Genomic DNA, 20,272 nt, shown 5'->3' with positions numbered 1-20,272 from the left:
CTCCTTCTCCACCCCAGCCCTGGGATTAACGTCCTTGTGTCTTGGTATTATAAGATTCTTGCACTTTTCTTCTGGAATTAGTTTTTGTTTCAGTGAGAAATAGCTTTCCTAAGCCTCACTCGGAGCATTAAAGGTATTGCTAGGGCACCCACTGCACTGAATTAGGGCCACAACAAAGAAAATGACTTGTTCATGCTGATACATGGTTCTTATTCAGGACTATGAAGTTTTTATTTCTTATCTCTGCTATATTGGGCAAAGGATATAAGAAAATTAGAATATTCTGACATTGATAATTTATTTTATTCTGTTCTCTGCTCGTGCACATCTGGTCTTATCCATCTCTAAACCTCGGGGAGTTACACTGCTGTGGTGTCTGTCACTGGGGTAGTTACACTGCTGTAGTGTCTGTCACGGGGTGTGTTACACTGCTGTAGTCTCACTGGGGTGTGTTACACTGCTGTAGTCTCACTGGGGTGTGTTACACTGCTGTGCTGTCACGGCCATTTTTCCAGTCTTAGTTTGTGCTCAGTGTATACTTGGTGCATATCTCTAGTTTTTATATCTGGTCTCTCATGTTGACTCTTTGAAACTGGTAAATCCCGTGAGTTGAGTACTGTTTTGTCCCTAACAGGTCATGAAGGTGAGTCATGGAGAGGTTAGTGACTTATCCGGGGTATCAGAGATATTGAGTCTGCATCCCGGATTGAAACCTTGGCTATTTAATCTTTTAGTTGGCGCATAAGCAGTGAGTTGCTTTGAACTCTGGAAATAGGAATGTTGTCCTTACAGTTCCTTAAATATGAAAAATGATACTGGCTGCCAGACAGTATATTTTACTCTTTTAATAATAAAAGTTTTAATATTTAGAATAATTTTTGTCCGTGTCTTCTGAATTTAATTAAGAGTCAGATGATTTGGGGACTCAGCAAGGACATCTTTAGCACACACATGGCTCACATCTGGAGGTTAGCGCCATCTCCTGGTAAAGACAAGCAAGAACTTGGTTCTGCCAGTGTATATCCACTGTCTGAACACAGCATATACTTTTGTTCAAGTTTTATTTTTAAAAAATCTATTTATGGGAACAGTACCTACTTTATAATTTTCTGTGTATTGTTTTTATGCCTCTTTAAACTCCCAAGCATACTGTAGTGAGATTTAGATGACGGTCTATATAAGAGCGGTCGTTTTATAGTCATTTTCAAGACATACCGATGAATTCCTAACTGTTGGTGTGCTAGCTGCAGAGCAGAACAGAGCTGTTGCATTAGCCTAGCGTGGCTGTGGTTTGTGTTGATTGGCTCAGTTAAGTGATACTGACTTAGATGGAAAAGGAGGCTTGAGAATAAACAAAGCACTGTTCTTAATGCTTAGCCTTCCTCTCTGCTCAGCCTCTGGTTTTAACCTAAACTGTGCTCCCATCTTAAAACCTGTTTAAACTGGTTTAGCTTACATTGTTGGTTGTATCCCGTTCTAGACTAGTGTTTACTCTTTGTCATTTGTCTTCCTGTTAATCTGACCCACATGGCTCTACAGTGTGTGAGAAATCCATTATGATCTTCTCGTTTCATTTCTTTTCCCTTCTCTGTGTGTTCTTTCTAGGTGCTTACAAGGTAAAGGTATTTTTAGATGTTACAAACTTAAGGTGAAATCATAGTCTTTATAGAGGAGACATGCTGTTTAATTAATGGCTGTTGGTCCAGTGACTCATCAGAGGGACATCACCTAGCTAACGTAGGTTACAGAGCAAGTGGAGTCATCTGTCTGCTGTGCTTCTGTGTCAGTCTGTTGAGCATGACAGTGGGCGGCTCCCTTAGTCCATGGCAACTCAGCTGGGCACAGGGTTTTTGTTAATATGTGAGATTGTTGTATCTTACTTTAAAAAAATAGGGTGAAACTTAGAACTCAGAAGTAGCAATGATTATATATTATAGACTGTATGCTATAGTGTCACATAGTTGAATGTAAAAGTCCCAAACTGCTGTTGTAATAGATTTTAGCACATGTTAAAAGATAGAATTAAGGAATGCAAATAGAATTATTGTAGTATGGTTGTTGTTCTTTTTGTGAGTGTTTTTTTAATGAATTAATACTTGTGTCTTATTACCCTAACCTTTAATAGATAGCAAAGTATTGTTTACTTTTATTAAGAGTATATATACAACTTATTATTTAAGTGTATATGCCTTTTCTGTCCATTGCCTGACTTCCTGCAAATCACTTCTACATTTAAAGACTTTGAAAAAAAAATATGTCCATGTAAAAATTTTAACCTGTAAAATCTTACTTCAGATGACATAAAAATTTCTCCAGATACTTCATTTCTTTCTCTCAGATTCTGTAATTATCAAGTGATTCTTTAATGTTTTGTCTTTTGCCTCTAGATTGAATGCTAATAAGCAATTGAGAGCTGGTTTTCATCATGCTGAGATTTTGGTTAGAAGACAGGTAATAAGATGCAGGATTCCTGTCATCCAGCCACAGTGTAGTCTACTTAGGAGCTCTATAGCCTTTATTTTATATTGTAAAGAACAGTGTATGAAGGACGATTTTTTGGCATAGCAACCACCTGCTTCAATTGTGTAGAGCCACTACCTGTCTGAGCTGAGATGAAATGAAAGAGACCTTCTAGGGGCCATGGGTCCAGCAGTGTGTGAGTGGTTCTTTGAAGAAGAGGAATTAGTGAGTAAAGATGAAGAAGGGACGTGGAGTCAGACCAAACCATTGCTTCTCGTGTTAGGTTCTGGAGCAGTGTGTTGGCAAACATTTCATGTTCCGTGACTACACTTGAGGGTTTTGAGTTTATGACTCAAGCATTGGAATAAAACTGACTCTTGCTTCCAAAAGAGCCCCAACACATTTCCCTGCGTGTGTCTGCATCACCTGTCAGAGGAAGATCTGTTGTGCTTTTTGCTCTGAACTGTCTGTTAGGAATAGAAGGAAAAATAATGTAGTTTCTAGCAAGTATTTGAGAAGATGCCAAAGAACAATGAAGTTTAAAGCTGTGATTCACCAGAGAATGGGCGACTTATTCTTAAACGAGCAACTTCATTGGCTAAAGCTAAGCTTTTTCAGCCAAATTAAAAATCGAACTTCATAGTCTTTCAACTGCAAGATAATACATTTTCCATATCCTAAGCTCATTTCCAGTGAACTGTCTCTAACCTAAGGGACACAGGTCAAGATGTTAATAGGAGTTGAAATATAACCTTTGTTCATTTACCAAAAAGCTCCTTTGTCTAATTCCTTTTTTCTAAGAACAAAGACACTATGATCATAGCTCACACCTGCCGGAACTGTTGATGCACCTGCTTCCTTTGGTTAATAAATTATGTACCTATTAGTTCTAAAACTGCATGGGTAAATTAAAAACTGTGTGGAATATTGCAAAGTATATGACTTCATTTCCCCATCACAATATACACAGATTATATATGTTTTGTGTGGATTAAAAAGCAACCTAGTGTCCAGTCTGCTTTTTGTGAAATCATGTTCCAAGCTTTTATGGATAAATGCTTTCTTTGTGTTATGCCATGCTATTAGTGATGGTGGTTTCAATTTTACTTCTGTTCTTCTGATATTATTTACATATTAAAATATTTAAATTTTAATTTCAGGTATATTGTATTTTTTTGCCCGCGTGACCTAGTTTCCCAGGGCTATTCATATAAACCCATTCAAATGCTGGCTGCGGGAATGAAGGAAGTGACCAGAACTTGGAAAATAGTAAGCGGAGTCACACACGCTAGTAGCTATTACAGAAATGGCTGGATAGTCATGATAGCTATTGGATGGGCCCGAGGTAATTTTAATGTGTTCATAAGTATTCTGTTATTGATGTACTGTAGCTCCTGAATACTCTGCTTCCAGGAGTGGGGAATCACATACTCTAATAAATCTTTTTGGAAAGTGGAAACCTTTTCTTTTTTAGCTACTAAAGTTAATTTAAGAGTTACTTACATCAGTATTAGTGATCAGCCATTATTTTGAACCGCATGACTTTGTAAAGTTTCTTATGAATAATTGCTTTAGGCTTCCTTGAACCATATGGAATCATAATTAATTATTTTGCCATAAATGAAATAAGTTTAATAATAAATTTTTTGGCTCATGTAAATTAAAAAAACATTGCTGAGTCTGGGCATGATGTTGCATGCCTATAACCTGAGTGCTTGGGAGACTGAGACAGGAGGTTGCAAGTTTGAAACCAAGTTGAGCTACACAGTGATTTTTAGGTCAGCCTAGAAAGCCCCTCTGTAAAAAAGAACAACAACAAATTGCTTTATATTCTTTCCATTCTTGTGAGTTGTTGGAGGTAGCAAGTCATACTGTTCTAATTGCTTTATGTTTATTTTATATCCTTTCTTTCCTTTTTTCTTTTTTCTTCTTCCTTTTTTCTTTCCTTCCTTCCTTCCTTCCTTCCTTCCTTCCTTCCCTCCTTCCTTCCTTCCTTTATTCTTTTCTTTCTTTCAACTATGTAAACTGTGTAGACTGTGTAGATTATGTAGACTGTGTAGACCATGTAGACTATGTAGACTGTGTAGACCGTTAGACTATGTAGACCATGTAGACTGTGTAGACTATGTAGACTATGTAGACAACTATGTAGACGACCATGTAGACTATTTAGACCATGTAGACAACTATGTAGATGACTGTGTAGACCGTGTAGACTGTGTAGACTATGTAGACGACTATGTAGATGACTATGTAGACGACTGTGTAGATGACTATGTAGACTGTGTAGACTATATAGACGACTATGTAGACCGTGTAGACTATGTAGACTACATAGATGACTATGTAGATGATCATGTAGACTATGTAGATTATGTAGATGACTGTGTAGACCATGTAGACTGTGTAGACCATGTAGACCATGTGGACTATGTAGATGACTGTGTAGACCATGTAGACTGTGTAGACCATGTAGACCATGTGGACTATGTAGATGACTGTGTAGACCATGTAGACCATGTAGACTATGTAGACTATGTAGACGACTGTGTAGACCATGTAGACTATGTAGACGACTATGTAGATGACTATGTAGATCGTATAGACTGTGTAGACTATGTAGACTATGTAGACCATATAGGCTGTGTAGACTGTGTATACTATGTAGACTATGTAGATGACTGTGTAGACCATGTAGACTATGTAGACTATGTAGACGACTGTGTAGACCATGTAGACTATGTAGACGACTATGTAGATGACTATGTAGATCGTATAGACTGTGTAGACTATGTAGACTATGTAGACCATGTAGGCTGTGTAGACTGTGTAGACTATGTAGACTATGTAGATGACTGTGTAGACCATGTAGACCATGTAGACCATGTAGACCATGTAGACAACTATGTAGATGACTATGTAGACCGTGTAGACCGTGTAGACTGTGTAGACTGTGTAGACCGTGTAGACTGTGTAGACTGTGTAGACTGTGTAGACTATGTAGACGACTATGTAGATGACCATGTAGACTATGTAGACTATGTAGACCATGTAGATGACTATGTAGATGACTCTGTAGACTGTGTAGACTATATAGATGACTATGTAGATGACTATGTAGATTTTGTAGACAATGTAGACTATGTAGACTGTATAGATGACTGTGTAGACCATGTAGACTGTGTAGACCATGTAGACTGTGTAGACCATGTGAACTGTGCAGACCATGTAGACTATGTAGACTATGTAGATGACTTTGTAGACTATGTAGTTGGGGATGACCTTGCACTTATGACCACACTGCCTCTACCTCCTGTGCGCCGTGATCACAGGAAAGCGCTACCATGCCCGGTTTATGCATTGTCAGGGACTGCTGCATGCTAGGCAGGAGCTCCTACCAGCGGAGCTGTGTCACTCACCCTGTTCTTTTATGTGTAAGAACTGAACAGATTTCTGTAACCTCTGTTACACTATGCTGCAGCTGAAACTAGCTGTTATCAAGGAAAGAAATAGAAAGAGAGGCCCTTACTTTTCACAAAACTGTTATATATATGTCTCTGTGCTTGAGACCCCAGCGCTAACCTTAGATCACAGTGACACAGGTGGTTGTCATGCTGGGGAGAGAGAATGCTGCTGTCTCAGATCTCAGTACACAGAAGACAACTTTTTCTTCCTCTCAAGAATTCTATTTTGGTAACCTTGGGTTTGAAACCAGGAGGGGAAATTCTGACTTCCGTGTGTTTTCTTAAGAAAATTGGTTAAATATCTTTGTTTGTGTTTTTCTTTTTAGGGGCAGGGGGTGCTGTTGTCACGTCTTGTGAACAGCTGCTGAGAGGAGATTGGAAGCCAGCAGGGAATGAGTGGCTGAAGATGTCCTTGTAAGTGTGTATATTTTGCTGAAGTCTGGGCCAAAAGAGCATTTTTGGAACTGTGTATGTGCCTGAAATATACCTGAGACACAAATGGCAGTCACAATGGGAAGAAAACTAGCAGATTCCGTCTAAGAGTTTACTTTCCCAGATGAGATTTTAAAATAAGAAGATTTCTGTTATTCCCCTCTTTCTGTGGATTCCCCTCTTTCATAAAAAAGCTGGGAGGCTGGAGAGCTGGCTCAATGGTTAAGATCACTTGCTGCTCTTACAGAGGACCCACGTTTAGTTTCTGGCACCCATGTGACATCTCAGAACATTTTGTAACTCTAGTTACAGTGGGTCTGGTGTTCTCTTGGGCACCAGGCACACATGTGGTACACAGTATATACATGCATGCAAAGCACTCATACACATAGAACCAACAACAGAGAAACCTACTTAGACACACCATGTGGACTTGTTCTCCCTCATATGCAGATCCTAGCTTTTTGTGGATGAGATGTGTAGGTATGAGTAGGGAATAAGTCCCGAAACTAGGAAGGGGACCAAGAAAATGGACAAGTAGTTTGGAGGAAAGAGTGGGGAGCACGATAGGCCGGGCTCACAGGCTACAGTTGAAGTACAGAAGCCAGAGCCACGCTGTATAAACTTAGAACATGGCACCTGCAGCCCTTGCCCTGGAATCCCAGTGGAACTTGATCTGCTGGATTTTACAATGTCCTGGCACCAGGGCTGTCTCCTTTCCCATTGGATGAGGAGTGCCTGTCGTCAGGCAGCGTCTGATCCACGGTTGTGCTATGGATGGAGAAACAATAGAATTTTCCAGTGCATCTCAATCTTCATAGCAAATCTAACACTTTGATTTAATCTTCCTTAAATCCTTCCCAGTGTCCTTTCCAAATTATCTACAAACCACTTATTTTTGAGAGTCGCTCTTTAAGAAAATATCATCCATAATGGTCAATGTGTATGTCAAAGCCCTTTCCTTAATGAGCTACTTTAGCACAGGAACCAAATGATTAGAGAAACAAAATAATCAAGAGAAATCTAATTCCATGTGTGGGGGTCATATGTATGTATGTGTGTATGTGTGTTCACATGCGTGGGCATGTTTGTGCCCAGGGCTGATGTCATGTTTTCACTGACAGGACCCCACCTTACATATGGAGGTAAGGCGTTTCATGCATATAAAATATGAAGCTCACTGTTTAGGAATCCTGAGTGGCCAGCCTGCTCCGGGGATTTCCATGTCTGCCTCCTGTGCACTGGGACTGCTGGGGGGCTTTTAGGTTCTAGGGACCCACTGTGGCCTCCACACTGTACAGCAAGCATTTTACCCATTGAGCCATCTTCATGGCCCCTCATTTGCCTTTTAATTTATACTTTGAAATGTTCGATTTTATATATGTGTTATAACATAGTTACACATATATAAAGTAGTAAATATATTAATAATTGTCTTAAAATGTTAAAAATAGAAATATGCAATAAAAGTTGAGGAATGACTGTTGTAAGACATGATTGTTATTCAGTTAGATTGTTATGTGAAGTCTGGATCTTATACTGCTTTGAACCCAGTCCTTAGTTTATAATACTAAAATAACCTTTAAAAAATAAACTGGCGGGCTGGAGAGATGGCTCAGAGGTTAAGAGCACTGGCTGCTCTTCCAAAGGTCCTGAGTTCAATTCCCAGCACCCACATGGTGGCTCACAGCCATCTGTAATAAGATCTGGTGCCCTCTTCTGGCCAGCAAGCATACAGACAGAACACTATATACATAATAACTAAATAAATCTAAAAAAAAAATAAATAAACTGGCTTATAAAAATCTTTTGTCATTGTTGTAGTGCAGCATTCTCATAGTTTATCAGAGAGCTTTCCTGGGATACCTTAAGTACATGATAAGTGTGTAAGATAAAAATTCTCCTGACTTGGTAGGTTAGCAGAATAATGGTTTCGTTTTTTCAGCATTAACACTTAATACTGGCTAAGACTAGCCCTGTGCTCAGGGTAGCAAAGCGGTAGACTTGAGCTGGCTCACAGCATCTCACTGTGTAGCCTAGGCTGGCCTTGAACTGTTCTTGCCTCCCAAATACTGAGATTAAAGGTGTGTGCCTAAAGGTGTGAGCTGGCCGGGCTCACACTGCCTTCCGAGAGTGACTGCGTGTGTCTCACTCGCCCGTGTCTGCAGCGTCCCGATACTGTCAGTGGTGGCGTTTACGTCATACAACAGGAGAGGCTTCCCCCACTTCTCTCATCTGTCTTTGGGAGCTTGTTTAAAATGAATGGTTTTTCAGGATTAATTCTAGATTTGTGATGAGGCAGGAAACCTTCAAGTCCTTTAATAAAAGTGTCAGATGGACAGATATGTTTCTGAAATACTGCACTGTGGAAACATATGGACATTTTAAAAAGGCCTTGGGCCTGAAGGGTTAGCTCAGTGGTCAAAAACACTGGGTGCTTGTCTTAGTTAGGGTTATCATTGCTGGTAAACACGATGACCAAGGAAAGCTGGGGAGGAGAGGGTTTATTTGATTTACACTTCCGCAGAAATGTTCATCATCAAAGGATGTCAGGACAGGGCCTCAAACAGAGCAGGCATGTGAAGGCAGGAGCTGATGCAGAGGCCGTGCAGGGGAGCTGCTTACTGGCTTGCTTTCCCTGGCTTCTTCAGCTTGTTTTCATATAGAACCCAGGACTACCAGCCTATGAGTGGGATCACCCACAGACCCACCGAGGTCTGAGCCCTCCTCCATCCATCACTAATTGAAATGCCCTCCAGCTGGATCTCAAGGAGGCGTCTTCTCAGCTGAAGTCCCTTCCTTTCAGGTAGCTCTAGCTTGTGTCAAGACATAGGGCAGGCCAGCATAGTGCTCAACAGAGGGGCTGAGTTTGGTTCCCAGCACCCAAGTCAGGCAGCTCGCAAGTGCCTGCAATTCTAATCTTGTGTCCTCTTCTGACCTTTGCAAGTGTGTACACACACACAAAGTCTGTAAACAAACAAACTCTTAATTGTGCTCTGAGAAAAGGTTTATATAACTGAACATTTCTGAAACCTTAAAACTATTCACAGTTCATTCTGTCTTAGCATCTGTTAACTGTCCATTAATGATGTTTACATCGCATTCTGAGAAAATTGTAGACACAGTATGTTTGTCGCTGACCTCAAATGTTATTTCCTTTCAGCCCCTCCAAGGTGACGCTGCTGGGGTCAGTCCTGTTCACGCTACAGCACACTCAGCATCTGGCAGTGTCAAAGCATGACCTCATGTTCCTGTACACCATCTTTCTCTTAATGGTAAAGGTGAGGAGGCTCCCGTGCACCAGTCTGCACCACAAAGCCGTAGATGCCTTTTCCTTGGTGGGGTCCTTCAGGCTAAGCTAGTACCAAGAACACTTGTTTGTTTGTTTTTTTTTACTGTTGCATACAAAATGATGTATTTGGGAGTTTGCTCTATGCTTCGGAATTTTTGGAAGCTTCTCTGAGGTTCTCCACTTGCACTGGGGAGATGTTTGCAGTTGGATAGGACAGGCAGGCAGTTTATTGGAAGCCAAAGAGTAGTGGAGGTAGAGAGAAAATCAGAGGCGGTACAGGTGGGCCTGCCTTGTTTGTAAAATTGGGGTATGGTTTAAGTTGATGCTACTTTTTGTTTTTGTGAAAAATAAGTGTGCCTGAAGTTTGGAGGTGGGAGAGTCACATGTATTTACAACTATGCTTGCTCATTCTGATTTGAATATACAAAAGCTATTTTTTTTCTACCTCCATCTATGGTTTTCTTCTTTGAGAGAAATGTGTGAAATACCTCCTTTTCCCTCCTTTACTTCTTCCATCTCTCCTCTGCAATTTCCTTGTCTTGTTTTCGCTCAGAACTCAGGCAAGCTGAATGCTCATCCATGGTCAGCCCCTTTCCCGAAGAGGGAAATCACATACTTTTCTTTCAGACACTTCATGATTGGTAAGACCCGAGCCACAGGGAAAGCAGGTAATGGGAAGATCATCCTCTGAGGGGAAAACCCTTGAGCACTATAGGTCCACAGACTCTTTTGAAATGGAGGCTTTGCAAGTTTGCACAAGTCTGTGTTTCTTGAACTAGGTTTACACATGTCCCAAGGGATAAGTGACTTCTGGAATTTTCTGTATAAAGTCATATTGTTATATGACTATTTTCTACCATTAATGATGATCTCAGTGGTAATTAATTTTAAACATGTTAAATAGGAATGCATTATTGGGTAAAATTCATATAGGCTTAAAATTTTCTTATTATTTTATGTGTATGTGTTTGCCTGCATCTCTGTTTGTGCACCGTGTATATGTCTGGTGCCGATGAGGCCATAAGAGGGTGTCAGATTTCCCAGAACTGGAGTTACAGACAGTTGTGATCTGCCATGTGGGTGCTGGGAATTAAGCCCGGGTCCCCTAGAAGAGGAGTCAGTGCTCTTAACCGCTGAGCCATATCTCCAGCCCCCTGACACAAGATAAAGCTTTTAAGATAAAACTTTAGTCTGTTTTGAGCTAGGTCAAATTTGTATCTCTTCTCCATCAGAGAAGACTTGGAAGAACTTTGAGAAATGTGGATTGCTTATCGCTGCTTGCTAGAAGACGCTACAGTGTAACAGTCCCTGTGAGACAGAGCAAGGGACTGGCCCATAGATGACGTTAAACCTGTAAAGAAGCTCAGGGCTTTTTAATTAAGCCATGTATTATGTCCTTGGTGAAAGAGGTTTCAAAGATTGGCAGAACTATAAAATGAGCTTAATTAATGGAGGTAAATAAAAGGAAGTGAAGATGAGGAGTATAAAGTTTAAAGGGACACGGGGGAGTGTAAACGGGAGCCCTGCTAGGAGAGCATTGTGACAACAGCGTACATTGCAGACTCAGCTCTCCTGGGGCCTGCTAATTCCACTGTAGGGACAGCCAACAGTCACGTCCAGGTGTGAGACACCAGCTTTATCAAGGTCACTTAAATGACCATGTAACAAAGTACTGTTTAATGTTTATTTACAAAATAATTACGAATGAGCACTTCATTTTTTTTTTTTTAAGATTAGCTTTGTAGGAGTCTAATTTATGTGTAGTAAGGTCTATTCAGTTCAGGGAGTACAGCTCACAGTGGCCTGCAATTCCAGTCCCAGGCGACTTGTGCCCTCTTCTGGCCTCCTCAGGCATCAAGCACACACATGGTGCACAGACACACATGCAGACAAAGCATCTGTGCACATAAATAAACTAAGATAAATTTAATTTTTTAAAAAGAGATTATAGGAGCCTTAGCAGTGTCTCCTCCACTGAGTACATGTCTCTCCCTCTCCAGCACCCACGACCTACCTATAAATCCTCAGGGGGCGGTGGGGCATCAGGAACGCCTGCCTCCTCCATGGCAGTGTTGGCAGGTCCTACCTGACCCAAATCTTCCGCAGTAGCAGTCCATTGCTGCGCTTCCTTCTCAGGGTCCCCCGGCGTAGTTGTCAGGGTCCCTCGGCGTCCCGGGGTTTCGAGCACCAGTTGCGACGCGCTTCCTGACCAGCAGGAATGAACGCCACTAAAAACGAGAATTCCTTCCCTGGTCACGTCTTTATTCGGAGCATTCGATTGAGGAAAATTGGGGGAAGGGAAGATAGAGCAGGGACAAGAGAAAGCTTAGAGAGAGCAAGTAGAGCCCAGGGGCAGCTGCTTTTAAACGGTGGAGAGGCTTGAACGCTGTCCTGATTGGTTAATGCCATTCTGCTGGTCTGAGCATGTGCAAGCAAGGGTGCAGGCAAGGGTGCTCAGCCCCACGTGGCTAAGCCAGGTATGGACTTGTATACCTCCAAACTGCAGGACCACCTGTGCCTCCAGGTGGCTTCCTACAGTCCATCCCATTGTGGAGGCTGTGAGCCAGTGCAAGACTGCCACAGCCATGTCACAGCTGGGAGTCACGGTCCACACCACCGCCCCTGCTCTGGCTCTTAACCTCTTCCTGACATTTCTTCCCTGATGCCTCCCCAAGTCTTAGAGGGAGGAAGATTTTGCTTTTGGTAAGATTTGCCATTTTCCTACATTGATCCTACCTATCTATGAGCACGACAGATCTTTCCATCTTCTGATGCCTTCTCCAATTTCCTTCTTCAAAGACTCGAAGTTCTTGTCATACAGGTCTTTCACTTGCTTGGTTAGAGTCACACCAAGATATTTTATATTATTTGTGGCTATTGTAAAGGGTGGTGTTTCTCTGATTTCTTTCTTAGCCAATTTATCATTTGTATATAAAAGGGCCACTGCTTCTTTTTGAGTAAATTTTATATTCAGCCACTTCACCGAAGTTCCCTAGTAGAATTTTTGGGGTCACTTATATATACTATCACATCATCTGCAAATAACAACACTTTGACTTCTTCCTTTCCAATCGTGTCCCCTTGGTCTCCTTCACTTGTCCTACTGCTCTAAGGAGAACTTCAAGAACTATGCTGAATAGTCTTGTTCCTGATTTTAGTGGATTTGCCTTAAGTTTCTCTCCATTTAATTTGATTTTGCTATTGGTTAGCAATGTCCCTTGTATCCCTGATCTCTCCAAGACTTTTATTATGAAGAGGTATTGGATTTTGTCAAAGGCTTTTTCAGCATCTAATGAGATGATCATGTGGTTGTTTTTCTTTCAGTTTGTTTATATGGTCGGTAGATTAGATCATATCTCCTCTGGGATGAAGTCTACTTGATCATGGTAGATGATCTTTTTGATGTGTTCTTGGACTCGGTTTGTGAGCTGGGCTTTTGTTGTTGTTGTTTACATCAATGTTCATGAGCGAAATTGGTCTGTAATTCTCTTTTCTTGCTTAGTCTTTGTGTGGTTTGGGTATCGGGGTGATTGTGGTCTCATAAAATGAATTTGACAATGTTCCTTCTGTTTCTATTTTGTGTAATAATTTGAGGAGTATTGGTATTAGCTTTTGTTTAAAAGTCTGGTAGAATTCTGCACTAAAACCATCTGACCCTGGGCTTTTTTTGTGTGTGTGTGGGAGTCTTTTAATGACTGCTTCTATTTCCTTGGGAGTTACAGATCTATTTAAATTGCTTATCTGATCTTGATTTAACCATGGTAAGTGGTATCTATTGAGAAAATTGTCCATTTCTTTTAGATTTTCCAATTTTGTGGAGTGCAGGGTTTTGAAGTATGACCTAATGATTCTATCTGTTGTTATGCCCCCTTTTCATTTGTGATTTTGTTAATTTGGATATACTCATTTTGTAACTTCCAGGCCCCTATATTATGTCACATTGAATGAGACTTTATTCTTGATTTCATACCCCAAGAAAGTGGATTGTATATGGACCTGTTTCAAAAATGTGATCTCAGAAGTGTCTGGTTTGATGATAATCTTTCTGTGATCTCAAAGAACTGACCGTTAGACTTTATGTTGGGCCCCAGAGTTTTCCCAGAAGATCCTCTTTGGGACCAGCCTAATTCAAATGTGGACATTTTTGGGTAGTATGATTTGCTAGGTAAAGGACTGGAATCACTTTTTGGTCCACATTCCGTTCTCAGCGTTCTGCATGCACATTATTGAAACAGAAGAGATGGGTGGAGAGAAACCTCTGTAGCCTCTCTTCAGAAAATGGTCTGCATCCCCTGAGTCTGTGACCGCCGACAGTAGTGTGCTGTTGAGTAGAGATTGAACCCAAATCTGTGTTGCATCCTGCTCCTCACTTAACTAGCCTGTCAGTGTGGGTCAAGTCAGCTGCCTGTCAGAGCCGGGACTCTGCTTCCCTCTACAGTAACTGCTGTGTTAAACTGAATGTGCAGATGGGTATAAAGTATTTACCACAGTTTTGACTCAAGCCAGATGTGTAGTAGCAGTATTGGTTACTGGTGTAGATTGTCAATCATATTCTCTCTCTCTCTCTTTCTCTGTTTGCCTCCCTCCTTCCCTTTTCTTTCTTTCTTTCTTTCTTTCTTTCTTTCTTTCTTTCTTTCTTTCTTTCTTTAGCAATGGTTATACTTCATTTGGTGTACAAAGTACATCAAAATGTACTTGGTATTACTTTTGATGAGTAATATTCTTTAAATTCATAGTAATTGGAGATTTTCCCAGAATTGAGTTTATTTTGTTTCCTTTAGATTAAAAAAAATACATTTTACTCCATTATTTATTTTTCTGTCTTAGTTTTGAGAAACACAAAGTGTTTGTACTGAGACTCAAAGTTCATTTTTCCCCTAGGTAAGAATGATGATAAAAAAGAACATCCCCATAACTTTTGCTCCCATCGAGGACACCTTGAGCCGGATGCTGTTTGGCTGGCAGCAGCAGTTTTCATGGGCTGAAAAGAAACCGGATGTGAAGCCGTCTTCCAATGGCACCGCCTCATCGGTGTCCAAGCCTACCACAGAGGAGCCGGGTGCCGCTAAGAGGCATGCCAAGAAAGAAGACTGACGATTTGACCTGCGCTTAGGAGGCAAAAAGGGAGAGTTACTTTTCTATTAGCGTGTGGCCGGATTTCTGTGTCAATGAAGTGGAATAAGCTTATCTGTAAGGAGAGACGAGACAACAGGAAGAAATGCTTTATTTCAGGGACGCTGCTCTGCTGATAATAACTCTTGGGGTCACGAGTGTATCATGTGAATTTATTTTTCTGATATAAGAGATTCTCTTAATTATTTGAGCAGTTTTATATTGATAAAAGGATAATTTTTTAAATGTTAGAAAAAGTTCACTTGTTACTGCACAATTCTAAGGCTTTCACACTTATAAAATTCAGTATTTTTTCATTTTTTGAATGATTCTAATTGTGTTTTAATTCTGCAGAATTAAACCTTTATTTCATATTTACAGTGCAATTCCTGTATATAGAAGACAGTTCCTATTTAATTTTGAACATGGAGAATTTTCCTAAATAATTTTTAACTGAAAATAAACTGATAGTGTATATTTGGTGTATAAATTTGTTTTTATATTTCTTGCCCACATTAAAAATACTTGAAATTTAATTTATTTTAGTTTCAAGTGTTATTTTTCAGTGAGACCACACTGTTAATTTGAGTCTCCATTTGAAGTTTTTCTTAGGGTCTTGTTTTAAAAATGACTTTTTCCTCAGAAAAGCAGGGTTACAATTTGTGTGTATCTTTTTCTTTTTGCAAGGACAGTCTCACTCTGTAGCCCAGGCAGGCCTCAAATCTCCTCCTACCTCGGCCTCCCAAATGCTGGGACTACGGGCACGGGCCACGATGCCAGGCTAGTGGTGAGGTTTTTCTTTATTGTGTGTCTGGAACCTGGGCAGTCTCTGTCCTTACCTTGTTCCCACAGCTGGAGAGAGTCCCCGAGTCACATGTTCCTCCTGTCTCGGTTGTGAAGGTGCTAGTGCGTGTCTCAGAGACTCAACAAAAAGAGTGTCACGTCCGTACCTCTCCTCCAGTGCGCACCACTTTGGGGCTTTCTTCGACTGTCTCTTGTGAGTTCGCACATGGGTATCTTTGTGTAATAGACATGTACACGTGTCGTGAGTTTTATCTTCACTGAACACCGCTTTCTGGCGAGACTTCTCAGCTTCATGAGAACTGCCTTCGCACATTTGCTCTCAATCGCGGAGCCTAACCTTGCGCGCTGCTCGAATGAACGGTAATACAGCATTAAGTCTGGTTTCTTGTTGGCAAAGTAAAGAGCAGACAAGAAAAGGTACTGCATCATAGATTTATTTGCTTTATTTGGTGTTAAAAGTCTGGTTATAACATTCAAATTCAGCGGTATGACTTTTTATACCAAGAACAGTACCTGCCCCCTTTATTAGGTATTTGTGATGGCTAAGAAGTGCTTCAGTGATGTTCAAGATGTGAAGTTTTCCTCTTTAGTTTTTAACAAATACACACACCAGCGGGTTCTATACTTTAACTTGCTTAAGAAGAAGATTTTGTGTGGGACACTTTTGATAACCTTGGTATTAGAAAATGCTTATTTTTACTATTGTAAAATAAAACAGAGAGCACGAAATTGAACTCTGTATTATATATTTGATAATCTGTAGTCAAAGACTTTGTAAAGTGAACTTGTTAATATTGGTCCGTGCTGAAGTTTGAATTTAGCTGTGGTTAAAACAGTAATGTTTCACATTGTGTTCAAAACAAATTCATTAAAATAAGTACTTTAACACCAGCGGAGCCTTCCTCGTTTTTCCTGGGTATTGTTGTGAGGAAGGAGCTCAGAGTCTGGTGTTGTTTGACTCTGTAATACACTTAGTGACCCCAGTCCGGAGGGGACATTGCTACAGACTATCCCTCAGCACTTGGCTCCACTGGAGATGTGGATTAGGCGTGGAACTACCCACCCCGAATCTACTCAGGTGACTGTTGCCGACCCAGGAACCTTAACTGCCGTCCAGAGGCCCAGTCAGAGCTGACCCCGAACGATGGCAGGATCTGGTAGGCCTTAAAATAAAAAGTCGAGAGATGCTAGGAACACTACAAGAGTGTGTGCCCCTGACTGCCATGATCCAGCCTCCAGCAGAATGTGCCGAAATAGCCTCAGACTGAGCCACCAGATTCCTCGTTCTTCCTTGCTGACAGAGTTTCTAGTAAGAAAGAGAGAGCAGATACATGGGGTAGGTGGGTTTCAGTGGGAGCCCTGACCAGTGTCTTTCCAGTGATCATAACCTGAAAAGAGGTGAGGGAAGTGAAGTGGGGAGACACTTGTGTGAGAAGCTTTTGTCTGCTTCAGCACAACAAAAATACTTAATAAAAAAATAAAGGAAAAAGTCCGCTTCAAACGGAAGTTGTTTGCCATTGAGGGGAATGTTGGGAACTGAATCATACTTTCAAAAAAATTTTGGGAAGAGGGGGCAGAAAGATCGTAAGAGTCAGATGGGACAGACAACACCAAGGAAACTGTCTCCCAGACAGAGCAGGACAGACACACATGTGAATTCAGAGACGGGCAGCATGCGGGGAGCCTGTGCAGCTCGACGCCACACGGAGCCCAATGCTGAGAGGGAAGGAGACAGAAGGCTCCAGCCCTAACCCAGAGGCGATGTCCATTTGACAACCACTTGTAAAAGAAAACTTAGTTTTTGCCAGTGGAGTCTCACTGGATATATAAATCATGTTTATTAAGGGAACACCCTATGTCTAAAGTAAATGGCCAGTACAAACAAACTCAATGGTATTGTGGGAGATTTTATTTTATTTTATCTCATATTGTTGCTCTACCTCCCCCCCCCCCCTTTTTTTTTTTACCTTACTGGTCTTTTTGTTTATTATGGTTTCTGATTTTGTATTTTTAAGATTGTGTGTGTGTGTTTCTTGTGCTTTTTCTTTTATTTTTTCCCTATTTTTTTTTTTTGCCTATTTGTTTTCTAAACACAAAGAAGATACAGTGGAAGAGTGGTGAGGTAGAGAGGATCTGGGAGGTGAGGGAGAGGAAACTGATCAGAATTTCTTACATGAAAAAACCCCATTTTCAATAAAAGTGCTCTCCTTCCCCTGACACAGAGCCCTGTTGGTGTTTGCCCCAGGTCTAAATCACATTTTGGTCATGCTTGTTTGCTCATTCAGCAAATATTAAATGCCAGTTTAGGTCAAGACTCCTAGATCCAGAAGATACAGAGCACAAGAGGAAGGCCTGCTGCCGTGGAGTTTACATTCTAGCCGTTGAGAGAGGAAACGTGTGTTCCTGCGGGCAAACGATCCCGAGTGGATGCTAAGCAGGGCTTAGAAAGTGAGAGTCAGAGAGTCTGCTAGATTGAAGCTCTTCGTTCTGCTTCATGTCAGATTTGAGGGTACCATGGAGTTGTTTCTTCATTAAATTGATTTACTGAATTTATTTTTCTTAATAAGACAATTCCACCGTCATTTAAAATAGCTGATACTTTCTTTTTCTTTTTTTTTTAAAGTAAGTATTTACTAATCCAGGCTGGCCGGAACTTGTGATGTGGTGCAGGCTGTCCTTAACTCCGAGTCCTCCCATCCTTGTCTCTGGTGCACCGTTGCAGCAGGCATGTGCAACTATGCTTAGTTAACACAACTTATTCTTACAGTCCATTTTAAAACAGAAGTTGCATACAATAAAATGCACACCTTGTAAGCACCCCCACACTGGGGCTTCTCCCGGAGTCTGTGCGGTTGTGCATGAGAGGGCAGGAGTCAGCGTTGGGGGTCTTCCTCAGTTGTTTTCTGCCTTATTTTATTCAGTGTGTGCATGTGTGGGCACGTGACTGCCATGGCGTGTGTATGAAGGTCAGAGCACAGCTTCCAGGAGTCTTCTCTCTCCTACCATGTTGGTGACCGGGAGTGAGCGCAGGTTCAGCCTTGGCAGTCAGTGCCCCTGAGCTGCCCCGCTGCCCTAGTCCCCATTATGACGTAGAGTTTCTCACTTAACCTGGACCTCACTGGCGTCTCCATAGTCCAACGAGCCCCAGGGCTTCTCCTATTGTCCCTGGGTGGACATGGCAGCTCTTTGTACAAGTATTGGGGATCCAGAGTTCGGTTCTCACAGCCAACACTGTACCAGCCAAGCTGTCTCTCAGCCTCATGAACTGAGTTTAAGCCAATGGCTATGCACTCCTAACCAGAAAAGGAGTATTGCAAGGACCTCAGGGAATTCATATCTGTTGCCACCCTCTGTTGGACATAATATAAATGAAATGTGCCAGGTTCTCTTTCATGTGGCTTTCTTAGAAACATGTTTTTAGGTGTTACATGGAGAAGCTGCTTGTTTGTCCCAGCCGCCCAGAACCGAAATAATCACACAGAAATAATATTCATTAAATCACTGCTTGGCCCATTAGCTCTAGTTTCTTATTGGCTGACTCTTACATCTTAGTTTAACCCATCACCATTAATCTGTGCATCGCCACGAGGTTGTGGCCTACCAGCAAAATTTCAGCAAGTCTGTCTCTGGTGGCTGATCCGTGGCATCCCCCCTGACTCCACCTTCTTCCTCCCAGCATTCAGTTCCATCTTCTCCGCCTACCTAAGTTCTGCCCTATCAACAGGCTAAGGCAGTTTCTTTATTTATTAATGGTAATCACAGCACACAGAGGGGACTCCCACATCATGGTTGTACCTTGTGGTTGTCAGTAGTTCGTTCCCTTTTAGTTCCTTTATAGTGTTCTGCCATACAGTGGAGCTGTCATCCTACTGATGTGTAGCAGGTGGTTTCTAACTTGGGGTGTTTTAAATAATTACAAACATTTTTTTGCATAAATCTCATTCAATGTGGTTTTCTTTCTGGTAAATAATTAGGAGGAATATGGTAAGTCATGTTTGGCTTTATTAAAACAAAACAGCTGTGTATTTTTCCAAAGTGCTCGCACCATTTAATGCTCCACAGCAGTGTCCTAGGGTCAGTGTGTCAACATTTACTGCTATCTGTTTCCAGTGGACACTTGTTGCAGTTTAGAACTTTCTTTGCCCTGATGATGAGCGATGTGGGACACTTAGTGTGTATTGACCCCCAATTATCTGTTCTGATCACTGCCTACATAAATCAGAACTTTCTTCCTATAACTTGTAGAAATCCATTCTGTTTCTCAGGATAATACTGTCTTTCTGGTCTGTGACCTAACCTACTTATGTTTATATGTTTTCATGGACAGATCTTTCTTTCTCTTCCTCTCCTTGTCTCTCTTTTGCCCTCCCTCCTCTCTTCCTCCCTCTCTCTATTCCTTCCTTCCTTTCTTTTTTAAAGACAGGTTTTCTCAGTGTAGCTCTGGCTGTCCTGGAACTTGCCCTGTAGACCAGGCTGGCCTTGAACTCAGAGATCTGCCTGCCCCTGCCTTCACCCCTGTGTGCTGGGATTAAAGGCCTGTGCCCGGCTCAGATTTTCAATTTTTAAAGACAACTAATTTCTTAGATTTTCTTTTTATTGTTATTGGTCTTTCTGACTCACGTCATGAAGACACATGCCAATCTGAGGATGCCCAAGTAACAGTCTCTCCAGCAGTGGCTCTCAACTTGTGGGTCATGACCTCTTTGGG

The 20,272-nt window shown here is 41.4% G+C and overlaps 1 protein-coding gene across 4 annotated transcripts in view; it reads left to right on the top strand.

Moving 5' to 3' along the window:
• Positions 1-16,455, top strand: part of Tmem38b (transmembrane protein 38B) — a 37,634-nt gene extending 21,179 nt beyond the window's left edge. For 3 of the 4 annotated variants that reach the window (XM_048420176.3, XM_048420177.3, XM_085677148.2), the window contains exons 3-6: positions 3,621-3,805; positions 6,251-6,338; positions 9,520-9,637; positions 14,530-16,455. In XM_048420176.3, the coding sequence (XP_048276133.2) occupies positions 3,621-3,805; positions 6,251-6,338; positions 9,520-9,637; positions 14,530-14,742 (604 nt within the window). In that variant the 3' untranslated portion in view covers positions 14,743-16,455. The remainder of the gene's footprint in view (positions 1-3,620; positions 3,806-6,250; positions 6,339-9,519; positions 9,638-14,529) is intronic. The other variant, XM_085677147.2, reaches the window with a different exon arrangement.
• Positions 16,456-20,272: the final 3,817 nt, after the last annotated feature.

The sequence above is a fragment of the Myodes glareolus genome, chromosome 16, assembly GCF_982192425.1.
Source record: "Myodes glareolus chromosome 16, mMyoGla1.1, whole genome shotgun sequence".
In the NCBI taxonomy this organism is placed as follows: domain Eukaryota; kingdom Metazoa; phylum Chordata; class Mammalia; order Rodentia; family Cricetidae; genus Myodes; species Myodes glareolus.
Note: the sequence above shows the minus strand (reverse complement) of the source record. Positions and strands in the feature narration are given on the sequence as shown.